Source organism: Trichosurus vulpecula, chromosome 2 (assembly GCF_011100635.1).
Source record: "Trichosurus vulpecula isolate mTriVul1 chromosome 2, mTriVul1.pri, whole genome shotgun sequence".
NCBI classification, from domain to species: Eukaryota; Metazoa; Chordata; class Mammalia; order Diprotodontia; family Phalangeridae; genus Trichosurus; species Trichosurus vulpecula.
In genome coordinates this window covers 134,528,925-134,552,437 of record NC_050574.1, presented here as the reverse complement: position 1 = coordinate 134,552,437, position 23,513 = coordinate 134,528,925, and the positions used below count along the sequence as shown (strand labels likewise).

The window sequence follows — 23,513 nt, the reverse complement described above, 5'->3', positions numbered from 1 at the left end:
CATAATAGAATTTTGATCTTATATATGATGTAAAATTTACCTCTTCGATTTGTAATCTTTCATTTTCCCTCCCTGTTTCTCCATATTTGTACACCCACACACAGATATGCTGGCTTATCCCTTGGATTTTGTCTTCTCTGAATTCTAGACAACTCTATTGCTACTTTCTTTCCTAGGTTTTTCCTGCTTCCCTTTCTAACCTAGCTACTTTGATTTTGTATAAGCAAAAACTTTTTAGTTTTTGGCTCCTTTCCTCCTACCCTTTCAGTTGAGAACCTTCCCTCATATTTCTCTAGAAATAGTAATAATAATAACTGTGTTCATTTACTGAGAGCTTCCCCTTTTCCACCCTTCCTCCTCCTCTCATTACTCAGATGCCTTCTGTCACTATCTCCTCCATCACCCCAGTCTCACACGAACAGCCGTGTCACAGCAAATCCCTCTTTATGCACAGGTGATCACATTCTATCCCATCTTCTCCAGTAGACTGGCTCCTCTGTCATCCCTGCTCCCTCACTTATCTTCAGTCTCTACCTACTGGCTCCTTCCCTAATGCCTACAAATGTGCCCATGTCTCATTCATCCTCATAAAACCCTCACTTGATCCATCTATCTCCACTAGCTCTTGTTCCATAAACTCCTTGAAAAGGCCATCTACAAAAGGAGCTTCTACTTCCTTTCCTCTCATTCTTTTCTTAATCCTCTATCACGTGGTTTCTGACCTCCTTATTCTACAGAAACTGTACTCTCCAAAGTTACTGTTTTTTCAATTGCCAAATCCAATGGCCTGTTCTCAAGTCTCTTCCTTTGTGACCTCTCTGCAGTCTTTGACACTGTTGATTGCTCTTATTTTTGAGTCTTTTCTTTCTAGGTTTCATGACACTCCCTTCTCCTGATTATCTTCTATCTATCTGACCATTCTTTCTCAGTCTTTGCTTCCATATCTTTATCCAGATCACACCTTAGCCTAAGAGGGACCAGGGTCTCCCAATGCATCCTGGGCCATCTCTAGTCATCTGGTGAATATCTGGTCACTGGACCCAGATGGCTCTGGAGGAGAAAGTGAGGCTGGTGACCTTGCACAGTCCTTCCTCACTCAAATAAAAGTCAACTGCAAGTTATGTCATCATTTCCCTGATGTCATGGTCCTCTTCGAAAACGAAGGACAAACGCAACCCACTAACAGCTCTGTCCTGGGTCCTCTTCTTTTCTCCCTCTATACTATTTCACTTCATGATTTCATCAGCTTTCATGGATTCAAATATCATCGCTCAGCTGATGATTCTAAAATCTACCCATCCCATCATAACCTCTTTCCTGACCTCCAGTCTTGCTTCCCCAACTGCTTACTGGACATCTCAAATTGGATATCCATTAAACTCAACATGTCCAAAACCAAACTTATCGCATTCCTCCAAGTCCTCCCCCCTTCCAAATTTCCCTATTACCACTGAGGGCACCACCATCCTCCCCATCCCCTAGGCTTGCAACCTTGATTTCTCACTGTCTCATTCCCCATAGCCAATCTGTTACCAAGGCTTGTCAATTTTACCTTTGTAACATTTCTCACATTTGTCCCCAACACTGCCACCACCCTGGTGCTGGCCTTCAACACCTAATGCCTAGACTACTGCAAAAGCCTGAGGGCTGGTCTCCCTGTCTCATGTCCCTCCGTACTCTAGTCTGGCCTTAAACTTTTTTCACTTATGACCCCTTCAGTGATTCTTAAACTGTGGGTTGCAAGGTGCTGTTCCAGTTCATCCTCTACTCAGCTGCAAAACTTATCTTTCTAAAGTGCATTAAGGACTGGGAAATGCTTCTTGCAGAAAATGGAATTGTGGAGTATGTGGAGGGGAGTACTATGATTTCTCCAAGTTTTGACAATGACACTACCCTATTTAATAAACTCCAGTAGCTTTCTACCATCTCTAGGAACAAATATAAAATCCTCTGGTGTTAAAAGCCCTTCACACACACACACCCCTTTTCTGTCTTCTTATACTTTACTCCCCTCTATGTAAACTGTGATCCAGTGATACTGGACACCTTGCTGTCCTTGCATAAGACACTCCATCTCCTAATTCTGGGTGTCTTGTCTAGCTGCTCTCCATGGCTAGAATTCTCTCTCTCCTCATCTCTATCTCCTGCATTCCTTCCAGTGTCAGGTAAAATTCCAACTTTTTCAAGAAGCCTTTTTCAGTCCTCCTTAATCTCAGTGCCTTCCCTCTGAGATTATCTCCAATTCATCATACGCAGATATAGAGAGACAGACAGGTAGATAAAAGGATATATGTAACCTATGTATAAACAAGATATAGATATAAGCATATTTATATCAATCTATATAGATTTGTATGTTGTCTCCTCCATTAGACTGTGAAATCCTTGAAATCAGGGCCTTTTTTCGGCTGTTCTTTGTATCTTGTGTTTAGCAGTGATTGGCATGCAGGTACTCACTAAATGCTTCTTGATCTGACTTGAGTATTTAACATTTTGTTTTCTTTCTTATGATCTTCTTTGTCCCTTGATTGGTGAAAAATTCTCTCCACTAGCTACCCTTGTAAAAAGGTAACTCCTTTAATTATCCTCTATTTAAAAAAAATGTGGCCTTTTATCTATCCATTTAAAACTTATCGTGGCATTTGCTACAATAGTCTAAGCCTATTTTTTACTCAATCGCATTCCAGTTTTTCCAGCAGTATTTGAGGAATAGAGTCCTTCTCCAAGTACTTTATGTTCTTGATTTATCAAACACTATTACTTCATAAAGTAGTGAAAATAGTGGAAGAAAAACCAAATCTTCAGAAAACTTAGCTTGAAACTCAACTGACCCATGTTACCCAAGAGAAGATGCATAACTAAAACTGGCAGGAGGTCAACAAATAAAAAATTTGCCAATATTTCTATAACAAGGTATTTTCACCAACAGGGAAAGAAGAACAAAAGGCATTATCACTGAAGAAGAAACATGGTACCATAGAAAGTATACTGGCTCAGCTCCCTGGGTTCTGCTGCTAGCTATATGACCTTATCCAACTTATATTAACCTCTCTACTTCCTTTTCCTCCTCTGAAAATGGTGAGAATAATGATTGTGCTACCTGCTTCATAAGGTCATTAGGATGATTAGATGGGATAGTGGTTTCATTACAAACCATAAAACATTATATGAATGTAAATTATTATTATTAATCCCTGAGTCTGCCGGGGTCTTTTGAATTGGATTATGGGAATAGAAAGGGGCTCCCACCAGGAAACTGGCAACAAAAGGAAATGGGTAATTGGATCTTCTCATCATATGCCTCTGCAATGGGCCCTATTTCTATCATATAAAACACAGTATAAAGAGCACTCGACTTGGATTTGGAAAATGCACAAGACCCATCTCAAATTAAAATGTTTAAAACTGAGATTATCTTTTCCATGTAACCTGCTCACGTGCCAGTTGTGGCATGGAGACCGGTCACCTAACTAACTACTCTGAGCCTTAGTTTCTTTATTTATAAATGCCTACTTTTCAGGGTTTTGTGAGGATCAAAATGAGATAATATATGTAGTTAAAGCATTTTGAAAACTATGGAATACTATACAAAGAAACTGTTATTATCATTATCATGAATCTCTGAAGGATACTGTTTAAGACCCAAGTTCTAGCCTCAATCTGCTAACCAGCCAAGCCTAAAGTTCTTTCAGATAAGACCAATGTATCCTAAAATAGGGAAACTCAAATCTTACACTCTGTAGATCCAGAATAAAAGCAAAAAGCAGGGGACCTGAGAAAGAGCTAGTTTCCTTCTCTACAGGAAGGTGGGAGGAAAGTAATTGTTCATAGCAGCAGCAGCATCACAATTTGCTTCAGTAAACACAAGCTGACTCTGGGGTACAGGAGCCCAATTCTAGCATTATGGAAAGGCATTTCCCTCCAGACACTAGGAGCCATATATTCCCACCACTGATAGAGACTAGTTCACCAGCAAGCTGGTAATTTATTGCAACACTTCTGCTTCACTCCTCCCTAGGGAATCTCAGAGTTGGCATTATGTCCGCCCACTTGTCAAGCTATTTTATACAAGTAGCAATTATATCAAGCTTCAAAGGAAAAAGAAAGTACCGTCTTATTTTAGAATGTATGTAATGCAAGACAGCCACAGAGTGACAAATGTGCCTCGTTTTTAAAGTGATACTGTCAACTAGTTTAGACTCCCCCTGCCTCAGAAAAAAATTACCAACAAACTACAGTGGATTATCCTAGGAGTCTGAACATCCTTTAGAAAGTTAGATAATTACAGGTATGGTAGAGGTGATGAGGAAAGTGATAGGGTAATCACCTCCATCATCATAAGAGAAAAGATTGGGGGAAACAGTCACTGGTGCCATATAACCCCGGGTTTTACTCAATCTTATTACATCTGTAGTCTCTAATGCTCCAAGAAAGAGAGCAAAACGTTTAATCCAGTTTGGCTAGAACACAAAAAAGATGGGGAAGTTAGGCTGCCACTCCCTCAAATACTCTCCTCAACCCGGTCACCCTAAGAGAGTTGCTCCCACAGGAGACTGGGGCTTCCTTATTCTTCTCTATTTATCACAATCCTAAAGAATTCTCCTAACAATTCCAGCAGAAAGCAGGCCCTTCCTACATTCATGCTAATCAGAAACTCCTGAGGCTGGTGTTACCTTTGAGTCTAGCAATGCATGCTACAGATAACAAAAAAGTTTACTTTTACTTTTAAAAAAAAAACTATATTAGTAGGAATAGGAAAATCCAAGATTGGATAGAACCTCGGCCTGGGGTATATGGGCTGATGAGTGTGGAGTGAAGGCACAATTACTCAAGTCAATCTTATATTGCTTCTGTATTCTTTATCAAGGAAAATTATCTTCAAACTGGAGAAAAAAAGAAGAAAATTGAATAATAGGGTGCTGAAACCAAAATAAGGAAATGGTAAGAGAGCATCTAGCTGCCTTCAATAAATTTCAGTCACCAAGGTGTTATCGCTGGTACTATCAAATAAAACGACATACATTCTTGGATAATGAAAGAGCTGGTCATGAGAGCTTTGTTGAGTCACTGTTGGGGATCTTTCAAATATGAGAGAAGGAGGGTCAATGTCTTGATTTTCAAAAAGGCACAAGGGTAGAGTTCTTCAAAGAACAGACTAGGGAGTTTGAATGCAATTCCTTGAAAATTTATAGAAGACATTATTACAGGGTGATTTTTGAGCATTAATTAAGAAAGGGAAGTACTAACCACTAGGAATCAGTATGGATTTATTAAGGACAGATTTGTCAGACTAGCCTCATCCCCCCCCCAAGATTTTACTGAGCCATTTGACAATATTTTATGACATCTTTGAGAACAAAATAGAGAGATATGTCCTTGGTGATGGTATTATATGGATTCAGAACCAGATAAATGCTTTAGTGTATCCTTCAACATCTTAGCTGATAGAGTAGAAAGTCAGTGAGCAGAAAGATTAGAGCTGATGCCATAGAGGATTGGTTGAAGGAGCTAGGAATGTTTAGGGCAGAGATGTCAAACATGTAGCTGTGGCCAGAACCACATTGAAATGTAACTGAGAAATAGTTAACAAAATAAATAAAAACTCAATAGACTATAATCTTAACATGTGGTTTTCTAAATTAACATGTAGTAAGCAGGAAGCCTTATGCATGATTTAGTAGTCCCCAATTCTATCTGAGTTTGGTATCACTGTGTTAGGGTGAATATGATAGCTATAGTCAAGTAGCTACAGGACTGTCATGTGGAAGGATTAGATTTGTTTTACTTGGCCTTAGGGGGTAAAATTTGGGATAAGAAACAGAAATTAGTCAGGAAGATCAATGTAAAATTGAACAGGCTGCTTTGGGAGGTAGTGGATTTCTCATCACTATAGTCTTCAGGTGGAGGCTGGATGATCACATGTAGAATTAATTCCTACTTAAGTAAGGACTAAAGTATATGACCTTTGAAGTCCCTTCCAGTTCTGAGGCTCCTTTGCTCTCGATCTTCCTGGTCACACACTCTGGTTCCTAATTTCTGAGGACCACTGTTACCAACCATTGAACCTGAATTCCTTCCCATTTGTTAGGCCACGATCAATTCTTGTTGGATCCACTGCAACCCACAGAACAAGAAAAGAATGTGAACAAATTAAAACTTTTGAGTAAACTACATTATGAATATGGATTGTGGGAAATGATGTTCAGCTATCTTTTCTTCGTTTTAATAGTCCTGATTTTTTTTAAAAAACAAACTTTACTTTGGCTTCATTGTCATTTTAGAACAGTGCCATATCACAAAAAACAAAGTTAAATAGATAATAAGAAAAATCACGAGGACATTTCCTAACTGTTCACCTCACATATATGATTCTCTAACTCTGCTCCCACTGCTCATGTTATATGCATCCCTCCATAAGCTAGGGAATTTACCTCGCCTTACCTATCCCCTTAAGATCCAAATGAAGTGTCACCTACACCATCAACTGAGCCCTATATTCTTCATGAAACCTCCAAATTCTAGCTTATCTCTTACTTCTCTGAACTCCTACAATGAACATACCCCTGAAATCATGGTCTGTGTCTAATATAGGGATTCATAATCTAGGGTCCATGGAAAGACTTCAGGAAGTCTACAAGCTTGGATGGGAAAAAAATAACATTTATTTTTGCTAGCCTCTAACTGAAATTTAGCATTTCCTTCAATTATTTAATAATCTGAGAAGGGTCTCATATGCATCACCAAGCAGTCTGTGATACAAAAAAAGGTTAAGAGCCACTGGACTAATTTTGTTTTCCTTAGAGAAACTTCTATAGTATCTGGTCACCCATAGGCATTTAATCAAGACATTTAATTGACTGATGGCTGAAGCTGTGAGATCAGTCAGGTTTTGGTCTAGAAAATCCCACACATTTCCATGCTGGCTCCCTACAAATCGAAAGTAAATGGTGAAGGAAATAAATTTGTATCTAGAAACAGGTACATAGGCCACATTTGAGAAATTCCTTTCCTAAAAACACCCTAGAATTTGAAATATGAAAAGCTTCCTCAAACCTCCCTTTTTCCAAACCAAAAGCTGAAAAAGAGTTTGCTATTATGGCACTACCTAACAGAGAGATAGGTTTCATGTATGATCATGGAAATTAAGGGCTAGGGTTACCTTTACTTGTTACATAAACAGTTGAGTACTAAACCATGGTTATCTCTGGAGGGGAGAGTTCAGACTTGAGCGTTATGGCCTCAGGAAGAAGGCTGTAAATCATTCTAGAATCCCCACAGCACTCAGGAACTCTGCAGATGCCACCAAATTGTAATAGTTGGGCTAAAGTCAGCCACAGACACGTCAAGATATGTGGCAGGTAAACAAATTGTCACGACAGCACGTAGGATCCAGGATTGTAGTATTTTGTTGTTTGTATAAGTCAGGTCAGTGCATGCCATCTAATACCAAGTAGAAAAAATGCAAAGAAAACCAGTACAGAGAAAAGACAGGCTAGGCCATTTGGGGAACCTGGTCCAAAGATCTGCACCTTGTCCAACAGGTTTCTCCTTCTGAACTTGGGACGTGTTCACTGAATCTCTGCCCTTACTGCAATATACAGGAAACAAAATGTCTCCATAAAATGTACTGCTTTTCAGTGACCTTCTATGCCCTTCTGCTCATCTAAACAAAAAAGGCAGGCCAGACAGATCAGGAACCCCACACATGCAGATGGCATGGGGTTCATGGTCAGGCTGGCAGCTGAAGAAGTCCAGCTCCTTCAGAAACTACTTCAGAAATCTTCTAATATTATAGATAGGAAATGCAAATTGGATGTGTTTATTGCATTATTCTATGTAGTAGGCAGCTAACTCACTTTGTGTCAACTTACAGCAAAAGCTCTTTGTGGAGAATGTGGAGATTAATAGGAGATATAACTTAGCTAGGGGAAGAAATCCATAAGATTTATATTATATTTCCAATACAGAATGAAGCCTGAAATAAATTCTTAGGGGAAATGGAGGAAAAGAGTCCAGGGTCCCTTAGTTCTAAAGGTTCTGCCTGGACATAGGTCCTGTTTGATTTCTACTCTCTGCTCACTCCTCAGGGAGGCAGTAAGTAGCATCTCAGAGAAAGGGCACTCAGATTCCAGAGCTTCCCAAATATGTTCCCTACAATACCTTTATCCAGCAGGAATGACAAAGGACCATACAGAGATCTGAAAAAGTAGCACTCAATCACATTCTGTGTGTACATCGGCCCTGTGCTATGTAGGGAGCTGGTGAAGAGGCAACACACACAAACTATTCTTTATTCTGAAGGCTTTAAGATCTCCAGTTACAAATGTACAAATGTTCCATCCCTTCCCCTCGTCCTGTGGCTCTCCACAGATAAGCACTACCTGCCGGGCTGTTTTGCCATCAATGGAAAAAATAAGTGCCCCTCATTTCAAACTTCAAAGGTGATCTATGTAGCTCAAATATGGAAAGGAGCAAGACATCCCCCAATGACATCTCCCAGCCTCACTCACTGTTCAAAAGGTTTCTGCTTTGACCATGGCACTAATCAGTACACTGTCTTGCAATAAGTCTCTCCTTATTATAGCACAGATTGTGGCTGGAGTCCAGGTCCTGCTGCCACATCAGCACAGGAGGACAGGGCAGGCCTGGGGCAACGTTAGTTTCCTCAATTCCAAAATGAGAACATGACATTGAACAAACTTAAGTTGCCACATAGAGTAGTTTAACCCTCCACCCAACAGAAAGCAAGTATACAGAGCTTCTATGAGATCTGGGTCTTATGACTGCTAGGCAGATGGGGAGAAGGGCAGCATAAATATCCTCTACAAGCAAACAGCTGCCTAGAACACTGTTTCACTGGGTTAAGACACGTAGACACTTGCCTCATTTGCCCTAGGGAGAAAGGGGGTTTGCAAGATTGTGATGTCGTTCAGGAATTCCTAATTTGGGAATCAACCTAAAACTCCCACTACACAGCCCTACTCCACCACACATTTCTACTTCTGAGTCCACCTAAGAAGGCAAGTGTATGACAAACAGCAAGGTTAATGGCGAGTCAGGGGAGATCTGGGTTTGAATCTCACATTTAGTACTTACTAGCTATGTAAAAGGCTGGCTCTCTAAGCCTCAGCTTTTTCATCTGTAAAATGGAGACAGCAACAGCACATACTTTAGACATTGCTTTGAGGATCAAATGTGTGTGTGTGTGTGTGTGTGTGTGTGTGTGTGTGTGTGTGTATACATGCACACACATGTATGTGACTATGTGTAACTATCAGGAAGTCACATAATATTTCAGTGTCCCCACAAACCATTCTAAGATTATAAATTATAGCTAGCAATCTGCTTTGGTAGAGGGAGTTCCCACAATGGAGTTCCCAAATTAAATTTTTTTTTACCTGAACCAAAATAAAAAAAAAAATTGGGGGTGGGGTGGGGAGAAAGTGTTAACCAGTTATCTAGATTTCCTTTGGCAAATGAATACCCCTTTCTTCCTCTATTTTGCTCATGATAAACCATGCTTCACATTTTATTGATCAGAAAAAAGAAGCCTTCATTTATATTTCCAAAGCTAAAGAAAAAGGATTAGATAAAGATAAGAAGAGGTAACTGGACACATCATATCAGAATAGGTTAAACATCAGGGCCAGAAATGTGAGTCAAGGACTGAAGACGAGGAGAACCTGGGCTTGAATTTTAAACCCAGTAATCTAAGCTAGCTATCTAAAACACAGGGAATAACACTTGGGGGTGGGAAGCACAAAAAACTTTTGGGGGACAATAACTGGCAAAACTATTGGATATTTTTAGCATAACTCCTGGATACATCCAATTTTTTCAATAGTCAACAACAGTGGGTTTATGATACAAACAAGCTGTGATAAATTATTAAAGTTATAATGTTCAAGCCTGGCCCTGAATAAGACATGAACAAACATACCTTTCTCCCATTCTTGCAAAGGGAAATGATATCCACAGGCATGGAACATAGCATGTAATAGCAAACTCAATGGATATATTTGTTTTTCAGAACCGATATTTCCTTTATTTTTTTTAAATCCCTGGTAAACACTTGCCTCTTAGATGATTAAAGTCACATACCTGGAAGTATCAAGGAATGGTTTGTAAGCAAGGATGATCCACTCTTCTCTGTTGGATGAATACCTAGGCTCCCGAGGAGTTTCTGCTACTGTATCTAAATCCACTAAATAATGGCATTTGCTGATGTCAACCTGGAATAGAGATAAGATACAATTCTTCAACAAGATTGTAAAAGGCATATAATGTCACCTGAAATCTCAGAGATTTCCAAAGGGTCTCAAGAATCAGAAATCATCCACAGCCTCCATAGTAACACACTGACACAAAGATCACAAGTATTCCCTCAAGCACACGTACTTGTGTTGGATTATAACAGTTTAGAAACCTGGGGAGGATGTGTTAACCCAGTTAAATATGCAGGTATATCCAGCATGGGGGACCTGTGGCTTAGCGTACCTCTGGAAATGACTCCAAGTTCACAGGACTTGTAGCCACCACAGCAAATGTTACTATGCTTAGAATGATCCTAAGTCAATATGTACCTCAGGAAACACATCAGCTCACTCTCACTTTCAACTCATCACATCTTATAGGCACTGAGGGGAGCAGAGGTGGAGGAATAATGACTAAACACAAATGCCAACCAAGGAGGTCCTCCTAACTCTGCTCACTGAGCCACAGCATTTACCTGAATCAGTCAGACAACACGGTTCACAGGTGTGTGCACTGCAAACACCACAGAGCTTTTACTTCAAAAAATGAGCAGAGATCAGTGAAACAACATCCCTGCTATCACAGCACCTATCCTTGGACAGGAAAAGAAAATAGTGGCCAAAAAAACTTATAATAAGCACTTCCCAACTGCCAGTGCTCACGGAAGAATATGAATCCCACTGAATGCTACATTTCTTTTCAAATATCGTGGGGACTGTTATTTTCACAAAACTCATCAATTTAGAAGAGGATACTCCAAAAGTCCTTTGACTCTCAGGGGAAGGAAGGAGGGAATAAATGTTTATTATGTACCTACTATGTGCCAAGCACTGTGCTAAGCACTTTACAAATACTATCTCATTTGGTCCTCAAAACAAATCTGGGAGGTATGTGCTATTCTCATTTTACAGTCAGCAACCAGGCTAACAGAGGTTAAGTGACTTGCCCAGGGTCACACAGCTAGTGTGTGTCTGAAGTCAAATCTGAACTCAGGTCTTCCTGACCACAGGCTCAGGGCTCTATCCTCTGGGCCAGATATCTGCCTCTAAAAGGTACAATGGAAACCGAGAGTTGGGAAACTACCAGCCCTGGTTCAGCTAGCTTCAGAAGGAATTGTAAAGCTAGCCGTAGAGCCATGAGAGAGAAAAAATCATAAGAACAGTGCTTTCCAGAGTTCAAACTAGATGTCTTCCTAAAATTTAAAAAAGAAGGCCTCCTGGACTGTCAACTTCAATTTAGGTGAAGACCATTAAGAAAAGTTGATTGTCTCTGGCCTACCAGTGAACTCTGTTTTTCCCATCCTCTTTCCCCTTTCCCCCCAGCTCACAGCAATGTTCTCATTCTCTCACAGCATTATTTATATGTAAATAGGGCTTCAGTCTCACATCTGTCTCTACATATGGGCTATTCCTCCAGGGGAGAGAAAGCACACTGAGAATTGACGTCAGAACCAATTCCATTCCGCAGAACTCTCTAAAAATGATCCTTTGCATAAACACTCCCGGCAGCAGTTTTTATTGTCTGAACACCCACTCCATGGCTCCCATGCATTTTACAAACATGAAATGAGTTTAGAAAAAAGTTCCCAAGAGCCATGTCTGTGCAATCAAATAGAACCAGCAAGAGGTAGGGACAGCCTGCACTGCTGTTCCCCTGCTCCTGGGCATGCTTCTGAAATGCCAGGCTGACATTTCTGCCCTTTGCTCCAGCCCAGCTTCCTTAGATTACAATCTGGGAGGGTAGCTCTCTAATCCAGTTTTCTACTTGCCCATGACAGGTGTCCTACTACAGGAGTGACTCGCAATGCTGTAATATTCTAACCACTCCAAGCTCTCAAGCCTCTCGGGGTGGTACCAGCTATTTAAGACAACAAAACATATCATCTGGGCTTGGCATAATCAAATCAGCCAATCAATGGCTATTTACTGAGCGTGATCCACATGTCCTTCAAGATAGTAAGGCACTGTAGAGGATAAGGAGGAAGAAAACATAAGGCATGGTTTCTGATCTCAAGGGACTAACACTTATGCTATAGAAGCAAAATGAACATATTAAAACAGAATAATTAATTGATATACTATGTGGTCATGAGTATAAATGCAACAGAACTACAAAAACTCAAAGTTCACTAGAAAAATGGAGATCATTTAGTCCAATCCCTTTGTTTTACAGATGAAGAAACTGAGGCCAAGAAAGGAAAAGCAAAGGCCCAAAGCCCCAAAGAAGGAGGAATTGCCCAGCCAGTTCTCTTTCCACTACTACATCATACTGCCTCTCCCAGTGGTTTAAAGCTCATCTCAAAAGCCCCTTTCATTAAGCCATTCCTCTAAACCCGTTCCTCCATCTTTCCTCATCTATGATCTCATCTAGCATTTTGTTTTGCACCTCTACAATGAACATTTTACTATTTATTAATTACCTGTGTAAATATCTAAGCTGTCTGTGAGACTCCCAGCTCCACGAAGGTACAGTGTGTGCCCAGCTAGACGCTATCTCCTCCTAAGACCTAGTTTATTGCTTTGCGTAAAGCAAGTGATTATCAATTATTTTTTAAGTGAACAGTGTTGGAAAAAGTTTTCGTGGAGAAAATGTAATTATTCTAAGATGAAGCAATAGAAGAAGGGTACTGTAGGTGGAAATACAGCATGCTGAAAAGCAGAAGCGGAAAGAGCACGGTGCATATCTGTAGGCAGGTGAAGTGATGAAATCTAACAGAAGTAAAAGGTACAGATTGTGAATAGGGGAAAACAAGATCGAACGGGTGAGGACAGATGATGGAAAGGCTTAAACATTAGGAAGGGAGGCTGGACTTGAGCAATCAATCACCAAGCATTTGTTAGGTACCTACTACACTCTGGGCACTGAGCTATAGGCTAGAGATAGAAAAGCAAAAGGAAAACAGGCTCTACCTTCAAGGAACTTAAATGCTATTGCAGGAGACAACATGAACGCATAAAGGCGTCTGCAAGACACACAACCAGGGCTCCCCAATGCTAGCGCCCTTTCTTCTAATGTTACCTAGTAACGGGCCCTCTTGGGTACGTATCTTGTATACCCCCATTACACATACAAAGTAGAAACAAAGCAGCCTTAGAGGGGAAATAACTAGTGTTTAGGAATACCAGCAGAGGCCTCCAGTGAAGATGGGAATTGAGCCGAAAACCTGAAGGAAGGCTTAGCAAACTAAGAGGCAGCGATGAGGAGGGCGACCATTCCAGGCATACCAAGCTGCAGGCGAAAATGCATCAGAAATGGGAGACAGGGCGTCACACATGAGGAAAGCTGGCCGGCACAGCCAGACCGTAAAGCGCATGGGAGGAGAGTAAAGCGTAAGGAGATTGGAAAGGGGGGAAGGGGCCAGGCAGGAAGAACTTTAAATGCCAAACAGAGCAGTATTTGGTCTTGAAGATCATAGAGCCAAAAGGATTTATAGTGAGTAATGCAGTAAAATGGCCAGACCTGTATTTTAGAAAAAATCACTTTAACAGTGAGTGAAAGACAGACTGGAGAAAAGAGATGCCTAAGATAGGAAGGGAGACCAATGAGGCTTCTATTGCCATGGTCCAGGAGCAAGGTGATGAGGTGCTAAACTAGGGTAGTGGCAGTGGTTGTGTGTACAGAGCTAAGGGGATGTATACCAGAGATGTTATGGAGACAGAAACAACAGGATTTGGTAAAAACTGTGATACATGGTGTGAGAGCAAAGAGCAGAGGAAGCCACCGAATGTGGGAAGCTGGGGACTGGAAGGATCATTGTATCCTCAACAGCAACAGGGAAGTTGAATCAAATGCTACAGAGGGGTAAAGAAACATGAAGATTAAGAAAACACCATTAGATTTGGTAACTGCAATAACAATATACCATCACGTCTTAAGCATATCAGTCAATAAATATTTCTTAAGCACCAGTTACTACACATCAGGCACTTTGCTACATGCTGTAGATAGCAAAAGAGGCAAAAGACAGATCCTGTCCTCAAAGAGTTCACAATCCAATAACGGGGGAGACAAGAAAACAAATATATAGAAAAAAGCTAAATACAGGGAAAATAGGAAATAATTAAAAGAGGAAGGCACTATAATTAAAGAGTTGGGAAAAGTTTCCTATAGAAGATGGGATTTTACTTGGGACTTGAAGGCAGTCTGGGTAGCCAGGAGAGCGTGCATTCTAGGCATGGCGGACAGCTAAGGAAAATGCCTGGAGCCAAGAGACAGAGTGTTTTATTTGAGGAACAGCTAGGGGGCCAGTGTCATTGGATCAAAGAGGATATGCAGGGAGTTAAGATGTAAGAAGTCTGGAAGAGGTAGGGGGATGGAAAGACAGGTTATGAAGGACTCTGAAACCAGAGGATTTTATATTTGATCTTGGAGAGGACTGGGAGACACTGGAGTTTAAGTGGTGGTGGGAGGAGGTATGACATGGTTGTTCTTGTGCTTTAGGAAAATCACTTTGGTAGCTAAATGGCAGCTAGATGGGAGTGCAGAGTCTTGAGGCGGATAAACCCATCAGCAAGCTATTGCAACAGTTCAAGCTGAAGGAGATGAGGACCTGTACCAGGGTGGTGGCAGTGTCTGAAGAGAGAAGAGGGTGTATTTGAAAGATGTGGCAAGGGTGAAATCGACAGGCCCTGGCAACAGATTAGATGTGGGGAGTGAGAGATAGTAGGAATTAAGGCTGACATCTACGTTTTGAGCCTGCGGCACTGGGAAGATGAGGAAAGAGAAAAGTCCACTGGATTTACCAATTAAGAGACTACTAGTAACTTTGGAGAAGGGAATTTCGGTGGAATGATAAGGTTGGAAGCCAGATTATTAAGAAGAGAGTGTGAAGAGAGAAAGTGGAGGCACTTATCATAGACAGCTTTTTCAAGGAATTTAGCCACAAAGGGCAGAAGAGATATAGGATGGTAGTTGGTAGGGATGGAAGGATCCAAAGTGAAGGTTTTTTTAAGGATAGGGAAAGACAAGGGCATGTTTGCAGGCAGTAGGGAAGCAGCCAGTAGACAAGGAAAAACTGGAGATAAATGATAAGAGTGGATATGACAGAGGGGGCAATCCATTGGAGGACATGAAATGGAGTGGGATTGTTTTTTCATGTGGTAGGGTGAGCCTTGGTAAGAAGTAAGGCTTTGTGTGAGAAAGGGGTAAAGAAGGAGATAGTGGCAGAAGGTACCTGAGTGATGGGAAACAAAGAAGAGGGGAGAAGAGGGAACTCAAGGCAAATGGCCTCAATTTTTAAATAAAATATGGGGCAAAGTTCTCAGTTGAGAGAGCAAAGTTGAGAGAGGGCAAAGAGGGAACCATGGGAGATTTGAGGAGGGATGAAAAGGTTGAAGAGCTGCTGTGGAATATGAGAAAGTGAGTTGATATGGGAGGTATGGAAGGATTGCCTAGCAGCAATGAGGGTCCAATTGAGACTGTATAACATAAATTTGTAGTGGATCCTGTCAGAACAGTTGTGGTTTTTCTCCACCAACTCTCAGTAGCATATGTGAAGGAGTGAAGGTGATAGGAATGATCAAAGGCTAAAGATTGGTATGGTGCAATCAGCAATATGATAGATAAGGGGGCCAGGGACTCAAGGGAAGATGACAGTATAGAGTTAAACTGGTTCACCAAGAGGTCAGCATGGGAAAAAGAGGAGACAGTGGCTACTGGCAGGGAGCTGGCCTGGGAGAGTACTGAGGGGTCTGAGGACTGGAGGTCATTGTAAGGACAAAGAGTAGGAAATAGTCTCACAGAGGGAGATGTGGAACAAATGTCACAGAGATACTGAGTAGACTAAGAACTAAGAAAAGACTGTAAGGGAAATAGGATAAAAGCTGAACTAGAGAGGACTCACATGAACTACTAGTTCTGCAGTAACAGTACTTCAGGACTACAAGGACAATGCCAATGACCTGACTTCGGGTGTCACCACTCTCCTGATCCTGCTGCCAGCATAGCTGCCTGAGCTAGAGGCCTATTTGTTACTAAGAAGACAAGGATACGGATTTACATTGAGGCATCAATCAGCTGGAACAACAATGACGCAAGTTGAGGTAAAAATAGATGCCTGGTGAGGGGCAATGTGGAGCTCAGGGGAGAGTGTACAGAAATCATCTCTGTATACAAAACAGATCTCACTTCCCATAGAGCATTATAAATTTTTCTGCATACAAAGTACAGAACTCATTAAGGTTGGGAGCGGGGGAGAGAAGGAAGAGGGCATAGAGGAGCTATGAGATCAACCACAACTAACTGTCCTGTATGTAATCACCAAAACAAATAATAGGATTACAACTGGAAACCCTAGGGCTATGATAAATAATAGAAATTGTGTCCCCAGCTAAATGTGTTATTTACTCTTAACTGATATTATAACTCCCTGGAATACATACTAAATATTTTAAAATGTTTCAATCATCTTATTCTACAGAATTTGTCAATTACTGATTTTAACAATAACTTAATACTTAAAAATTAAACAGCATTTGGCTATGTTATCTGAGATACAAGACCAATAACAGCCAGAAAATACATCTAATCAGAAACAGAGAGATATAACAAGGACAAGCGTGGATAAGGAGAAATGGTCATTTGAAGGACACGGAAGCTTCAAGGAGCATGATCCCTCACACTTGAGAAGGATATTAGCTATGAACTTAAGAAAGCAGCAGACTGTGGAAGTCCAGCACAGCAACTTGCATAGAAAGGAGCTGTACCCAAAGAGATCTATGTGAGAAAGAAAAAAAGAGAGGAAGGAAGGAAAGGAAGGAAGGAAGGAAAAAAAGAAGGAAAGAAGGAAGGAAGGAAGAGAGAGAGAAAGAGGAAGGAAGAAAGAAAAAAGGAAAGAAAGAAAGAAAGAGAAAGGAAGGAAAGGAAAAAAAAGAAAGAAAAGAGCTAATACCAGAAGTAGTGAGTTTGTCACATGTATATTCTATTCTACAAATGCACCCTACTACCACTGTGTTCTAAGTTTGTTTCTACTTTTCCCAGAGGTTGTATGTCTTTGTGGAAGAGTACACTCCAGATACTTGGGGGACTGTTTTTACCATCTGGTCTTACTGTACTATCTTATAGTAAAAGCCTTTGATGAGACCTATATTAAGTCTATCCACTGATTGTTCATTGTTAATGGAAAGTCACCAGGGGGGCTTACAAGTTACAGTAGCAGAACAAAAGAATAGTCATGACTCTGGAGATCTAATCCACAAGTCAGGTTATACAAGGGACAGGAAAATCCAGAAAGGGGTGTTACATTTGTATATATGGGATCTTTCCATCTGTCTAGTACTGCTGAGTCAAAGGGTATAGAGTTTAGTGACTTGTGTAGTATGACTCTAAACTGTTTCTCAGAATAGTTGGACCAATTCATAGCTCTACTAACACTATATATATGTACTGTCTTCCCAGAGTCCTACCAACATCTAATATTTTCATGTTTAGTTACACTTGACCTTTTTCAAATGTCCAGTTTTTAAATGCATAAAATTTTATTGAGATCTATAATTGCTGTAGGGAACTCCCAGAGAGGAAACTACCTCAGCCCCTGTGGATCCACAATTGCACAGCAGCTCATAGTCCTAGAGAGCTGCCTTGGACACTAAGAAGTTGGGTGAGTTGCTCAGTGTCACAGAACTATTATGCCTCAAAAGCAGGACATGAACTCAGGCATTCCTGTCTTCAAAGTCTTTCTCTGTCTTTTACACCATGCTAATTCTCAAGTGAAGCAACATGTGGCACAAATTTGGCACTCCTTTGGAATTCACTGTAATGCTAAATAAACCATGAGGTTAAACCCTATATGGCTTCTTCTCTAGTACCTGAACCATTAGAAGACTATGAGCTTTTGGGGGGACTAGTTTTTTGCCTTTCTTTGTATCGCCAGCACTTCAAACAGTATTTGACACATAGCAGGCGTTTAATAAATGCTTGTTGACTGAATGACTCTGATAGGAGTGCTTTCAACTCATCTTGCTTGGAACCAGGCCAAAACACCACTTCCTAGCCATCCCCAAACCATGCCTCAATGTCTGTTTTTTAACTATAGCTCCTTTATAAGTATTGTTTTCTCCTATTAGAATTTAAACTCCTTGAGGGCAGGGACTATCTTGCTTGTTTGTATTTTTATCTTTAGCATAGTGCCTGGCACATGGAAGCACTTAATAACTGCTTTTGCCATTCATTCATTAATTTCATTCATTACAGAAGGGAAAACAAAAATATATGATAATGTTTTGCCTAGGTTCCAGGAAACTGATGATGACACAAGCTTCCCTTCCTTCAGCAGAAGCCAAAGACTGTGGATACAACTTACATGGCATTAGGTGAGGTTGCTGTTTTGCTTGACTAAGTCGACAGACATTTTAAGTGCTCAGTATATGACAGGCACAGTGCTAAGAGCCGAGAATAGATAGAAAAGCAAAAACCACTGTCCCTGTTCTCCTGGAGCTCACATTCTAGAAGGGGAGAAAACATGCAAACTATGCACATACAAGATGGATAAAGGGCAGTAGGGAGTGCCTTGCCTGCTTCTCAGGGGGAAGGCATGAGCACTGGGGAAAAAGGGGGAGGAAGGGAGGAGACCTGGAAAGGCTCTTGCAGAAGCTCAGAAAGAGGGAATAAGTATTTATATAGTATCTAATATATGCCAGGCACCGGGCCAAATGCTTTACAAATATTATCTCATTTGATCTTCCCAACAATCAAGGTAGGTAAGTTTTGTTATCATCCCCACTTACAATGGAGGAAACACAGGCACAGAGAAGTTAGGTGACTTGCCCTAGGTCACACAGCTAGTCATGTGTCTGAGGCCAGATTTGAATCAGGGTCTTCTGGATCCTAGGATTCAACTTAGCTGGTAGGATTTGAACTGAGTCTTCAAGGAAGCCAGAAGGTGAAGAGAAGGGCAGAAAGCATTCCAGAGATGGGGGACGGCCGGCTAAAAGGCAAAGAAATCAGAGGATCAAGTGTCACGTGAGAGGTACAGAGAGAAGGCCGGTGATGCTCGGTCAGAGGACACAGATGGGAGCAAAGTTTAAAGAAACTGGAAATGAAAGTGTTGTGAAGGGCTTTTAAAGAGGAGATTTTATATTGTGGAGGAAACAGGGAATCACAGGAATTCATGGGGTGGGTGGGGAACCAGGGAGGAGTGGTATAAGTATAATCAAACCTATACTTAAGGAAGATCACTTTGGTTGTGAAGTCTAGGCTGGCCTGGAGGAAAGAGAGACCTGCAGCAGGGAAATTTGTTTTTCTTTGTTGTGTAGGGAGGTTCTATACAACATGGGAGTTTGTTGGGAGGAGACAGTAGTATTGTGTTAAAAAAAATTAACAAAACATTTTTTTAAAATAAAGAATGTGACAACTTAAGTGATTTCCCTATGGCTAGATAAGGAATTAAACTCAACTAATCCTGGTTCTCAAGACTTGTGTTCAGTGAGCACTGTGCCTCTCTCCAGATACGGGAGACTTTAGAACTAAGAGGATAAAGAAATGAGAGAATCATATTTAGGTGAAAATGGCAATTTTGGATGGATATATTTAGTAGTACTCTAACATCTTCCACTTATTCTCAATTCATGGATTTCATAGGATAGGATAGACACGTGTGTGTGTGTGTGTGTGTGTGTGTGTGTGTGTGTATGTGATGTCAGGAAAAACTTCTTAAGAATTAGAGGGGTCCTAAAGTGGAATGGCCTTCCCCAAGAAGTGGTGGCCTCCTTTTTTCCCTAGAAATCTTTAAGCTGAGGATAAATGACCACTTGTCAGCTATGTGATAGTGGGGATTCCTTTCATATACAAGCTGGGAGAAACAGTTGCTGGAGTCCCTTCTACCTCTCAAATTCTGGAATTCTGTGAAAACAAGTCGAGTCAATGAATCACTAAATCACATCACAATATAATAACTAATGGTGAAAGTGAAGACCCAGTATAAAAGATGCTTAAAATGAATTTTTATTTGCAAGTTGTGGGAACAACCTTATTACTTTATAATTGCACTAAGTCTGCTTTCTAAGAATGCAAACAAACGTATATTTCAGAAAATTTTTTCATTAAAATAGTCAAAATTTTTAAAAGTTCAGAACTTTTGGGTAAGTTCTAGTTCTACTAGTGAATACTTTCCACTAGTGAATACTTTCAGCCTCAACAAATATTTCAGTACCTAATACATGCAAAGTACCACGCTTGGCACTTCTATGAAGATTGAATGAGATATAACTGTTTTCTTGAACTTTGGCACTGAAAGCATATGAAGATTAAATAATATATGGCCACCACCTTCTTGGAACTTATAGTCTCAGAGAAGGATATAATATAAACACAAATAACTATACTGTTATGGAAAGTCTGAGAGGGGATAGATCATTATTGACTTAGAAGAGAATAGAGTGGTATAAGTGAAAACTTAATGAAATAGATGGCATTTGAGCTAGACTTTATAAGGGATGGATGGGTAGGATTATAAGTGGAAATGGGGAGAAGGGGGAAGGGCATGGAAACTGAGCATTCCAGGCATTAAAAAAAAATGAGAAAAAGGCTGGAGTCAGGAAGCTATGGGACATTTGTGGACGTTTACTTATTACAGTAAGCAGTCCAATTTAGTTAAGAAATAGCTCATTTGGAATGGAGTAATGAGAGAACAAGGTAGAGTGAAACCAAATTGTGGGAGAAATCAGTAGTCAAACTTTATTTAGTAGGCAATATGTACAGTAATTATTGGAATGACATGATCAAATCTACGAAGTAAGGAAAATCAATCTGTCAAATGCATTACTATACAGTCTGAAAATTTGTAATAAATATTTTTGTAAGAAATACTGAAATCTCTAGCTCCAAATGAGTATAGTGAGTTTTCTAGACATCTCTTAAATTGTTACTTGAAATAATGTGGTAATGCCAAGCTGTAAACTGACAACACAACTCAGAATAGCAATCTCTCCCCAAGTCAAATCTTCCCCCAAAACAGAGTAATGACCTACTTATTTGGATTTCAAATAAATTAATGCTTAAAAAAAGGGGACTGACAAGAAGGAAGACTAGCCATTTATAATCATATTTAGCCTTTATACAACACTATATGCCAAGCTTCGCAAAAATTATCTAATCTTCGCAACCCCTCAAACCTCTCCAAAATAGGGATCATACATAAGAGATAAAGCAATTTCAGTTGTCTTCACAATCTAGGACACCAAAAACCCAAAAGAGGTAACAATTCAATAAACAAATGGCAGAGGCAGGGACCAGCTAACCCCTAATGCACTAATTTAGCACCTCTTACTCCACCATGCTCTAGCAGAAATCAAAAAGGTAGACGTTTGCTCAAGCTGTGAGGCAGCACTCTATGCCAAAACAGAGCTTAGCCAGAGAACTGAGGTATTGAGGGAACTAGGGCAGGACAGGTGTGGCTGTGGTGGCACTCCACTAAGCCTGAGGGAAGGAGCCCAGAATCCAACTGGGATCAGTTGTGCACCTTGCCCACCCCCCTTCCTGCCCCACCCCCCTTCCCGCCCCACCCCCCAGCAAAAATAACTGGCAAAACAAAAAAACTAACCCAAGGTAGCAAGTGTTCGCAAAGAAATAAAAGAGAAAACAACTGAATTGGGGATGCAAATACCCAAAAGTAAAGGACAATCTAGAAGAAGAAAAGCAAAAGGCAGTAATATTAAAAGAAAACATGATATCTGTACAAGTAAAACATTTGTCTTGAAGACAAGATATGTAGAGACAAGTTAAAGAATATAATTCTCTCATAAGAACATAGGAAGTAAAAAAAAAAAACCTGAACACTATAATGCAAGAAATAACACAAGAAAACTGTTCTGAACACAGAAAATAAAGGGCCAATCAAAAGAATCCAAATGTTGCCTCCATATAAACCACATGCTGCAAACTTCAAGACACAGCGTTAAATTTAACAATTCCACTGACAAACAACAAATTCTTCAAGCGCTGAGGACAAAGATCTTCAAATATAAAGGTAAAGAAATTCAAATATAAACCCCTCCAAAAACTACAAGATAAAATGGAAAAATATATCCTGAAAAGCAAATGAGCTTAAGAGGCAACCCAAGGTTACCTATCCTGCAAAACTGAGCCTAACCATTAATGAAAAAAGAGGCATTTGAAACACTCATAGTAAAAGAACCAGACCTGAAGAAATTATCTGCTCTACAAATACCCCGGAGAACAGTAATATAAGAGTAAATAAATACAACAACCAAGGATAACAACAATCACAAAACAATAGAGAGACCATTAAGAGATTTTTTTCTAAAGAACAGAAGGGGACAAGGATGATAGTAGAAGTCAAACAGAAGTGTTAGTAGAGAAATAACCCTGAAATATGATGGACTGAACTTCCCAACACTCTACATACAAGTGAATCAAGGTTTTTTTTTTTTTTTGTAGGACTAAATTACAGAATGGGGAAAGAGAAGAAGAAACTAGAGGAAAACATGTGATGCATCCTATTCTAGTCAAAGGCTAAGAATGAAAGAAAAATAACTCTTCTAGACTCTTAGGAAGAAGAGAGCATACAGGAGAATGGGAAAGGAGACAAAAGGGAGGGACTGAAAAAAGAGGGAAAGAAATGGAGACAACTTGTTTCAGTGGTGGGAAGGGGTACCACTAATGAATGCCCTCATGGGAGAAGAAACATATTCTATAAAGGGAGACTGGGACCTTATAGGTATAATTTATAGGGATTTTGGTACATTAAAGGGATCACTCATCTTGCCTTAGGAGAAGGGGATTCAGAGCTCAAGTGATACCCAGAAGACTAGGAGTGTATGGATTTGGGGAGAATGTAAGGCAAATGGGGAAAAAAATGATAATGGGGAGGGCAAATGTTAATAATGAATTGCACAATCAGGGACAAAGGGAAATTCCTACCATAGGGCAATATCCTCTCTATCACCTGTAGGAATTGATGTATTTCTAAAAGTGAGGCCCAACACAAAAAGGGGCCTGGGGTTAAGATATACAAGGCAATAATACTTTAGCAGCTTTAGTTCCATGAGGAATACAGAGATTAAGAAAGACTAAATAATATAAGGGACATGACTCAAAGAATAAAAAATTCTAGAATAGACAGAAAGGAATGAAAATAAATAATGAAAGGAATGAAAGATAGACATCTCTTTTTAGAAAAAGAAATTTAAAAAAATAATAGTAAAATAAGTTGAGAAGTCTAGAGAGGAAGCTTTTACTTTACGTAACTGGGAGGGGAAAAAAAGTGAAGAACTAAATAGCTAGTTGTTGTCTGTAGTCGTTTG

The 23,513-nt window shown here is 40.2% G+C and overlaps 1 protein-coding gene across 1 annotated transcript in view; it reads right to left on the bottom strand.

Moving 5' to 3' along the window:
- The window catches only part of ALG9 (ALG9 alpha-1,2-mannosyltransferase), a 128,861-nt gene that overhangs the window by 16,783 nt on the left and 88,565 nt on the right, over window positions 1-23,513 (bottom strand). The window contains exon 14 of the mRNA XM_036747968.1: window positions 10,102-10,232. Within this exon, the coding sequence (XP_036603863.1) occupies window positions 10,102-10,232 (131 nt within the window). The remainder of the gene's footprint in view (window positions 1-10,101; window positions 10,233-23,513) is intronic.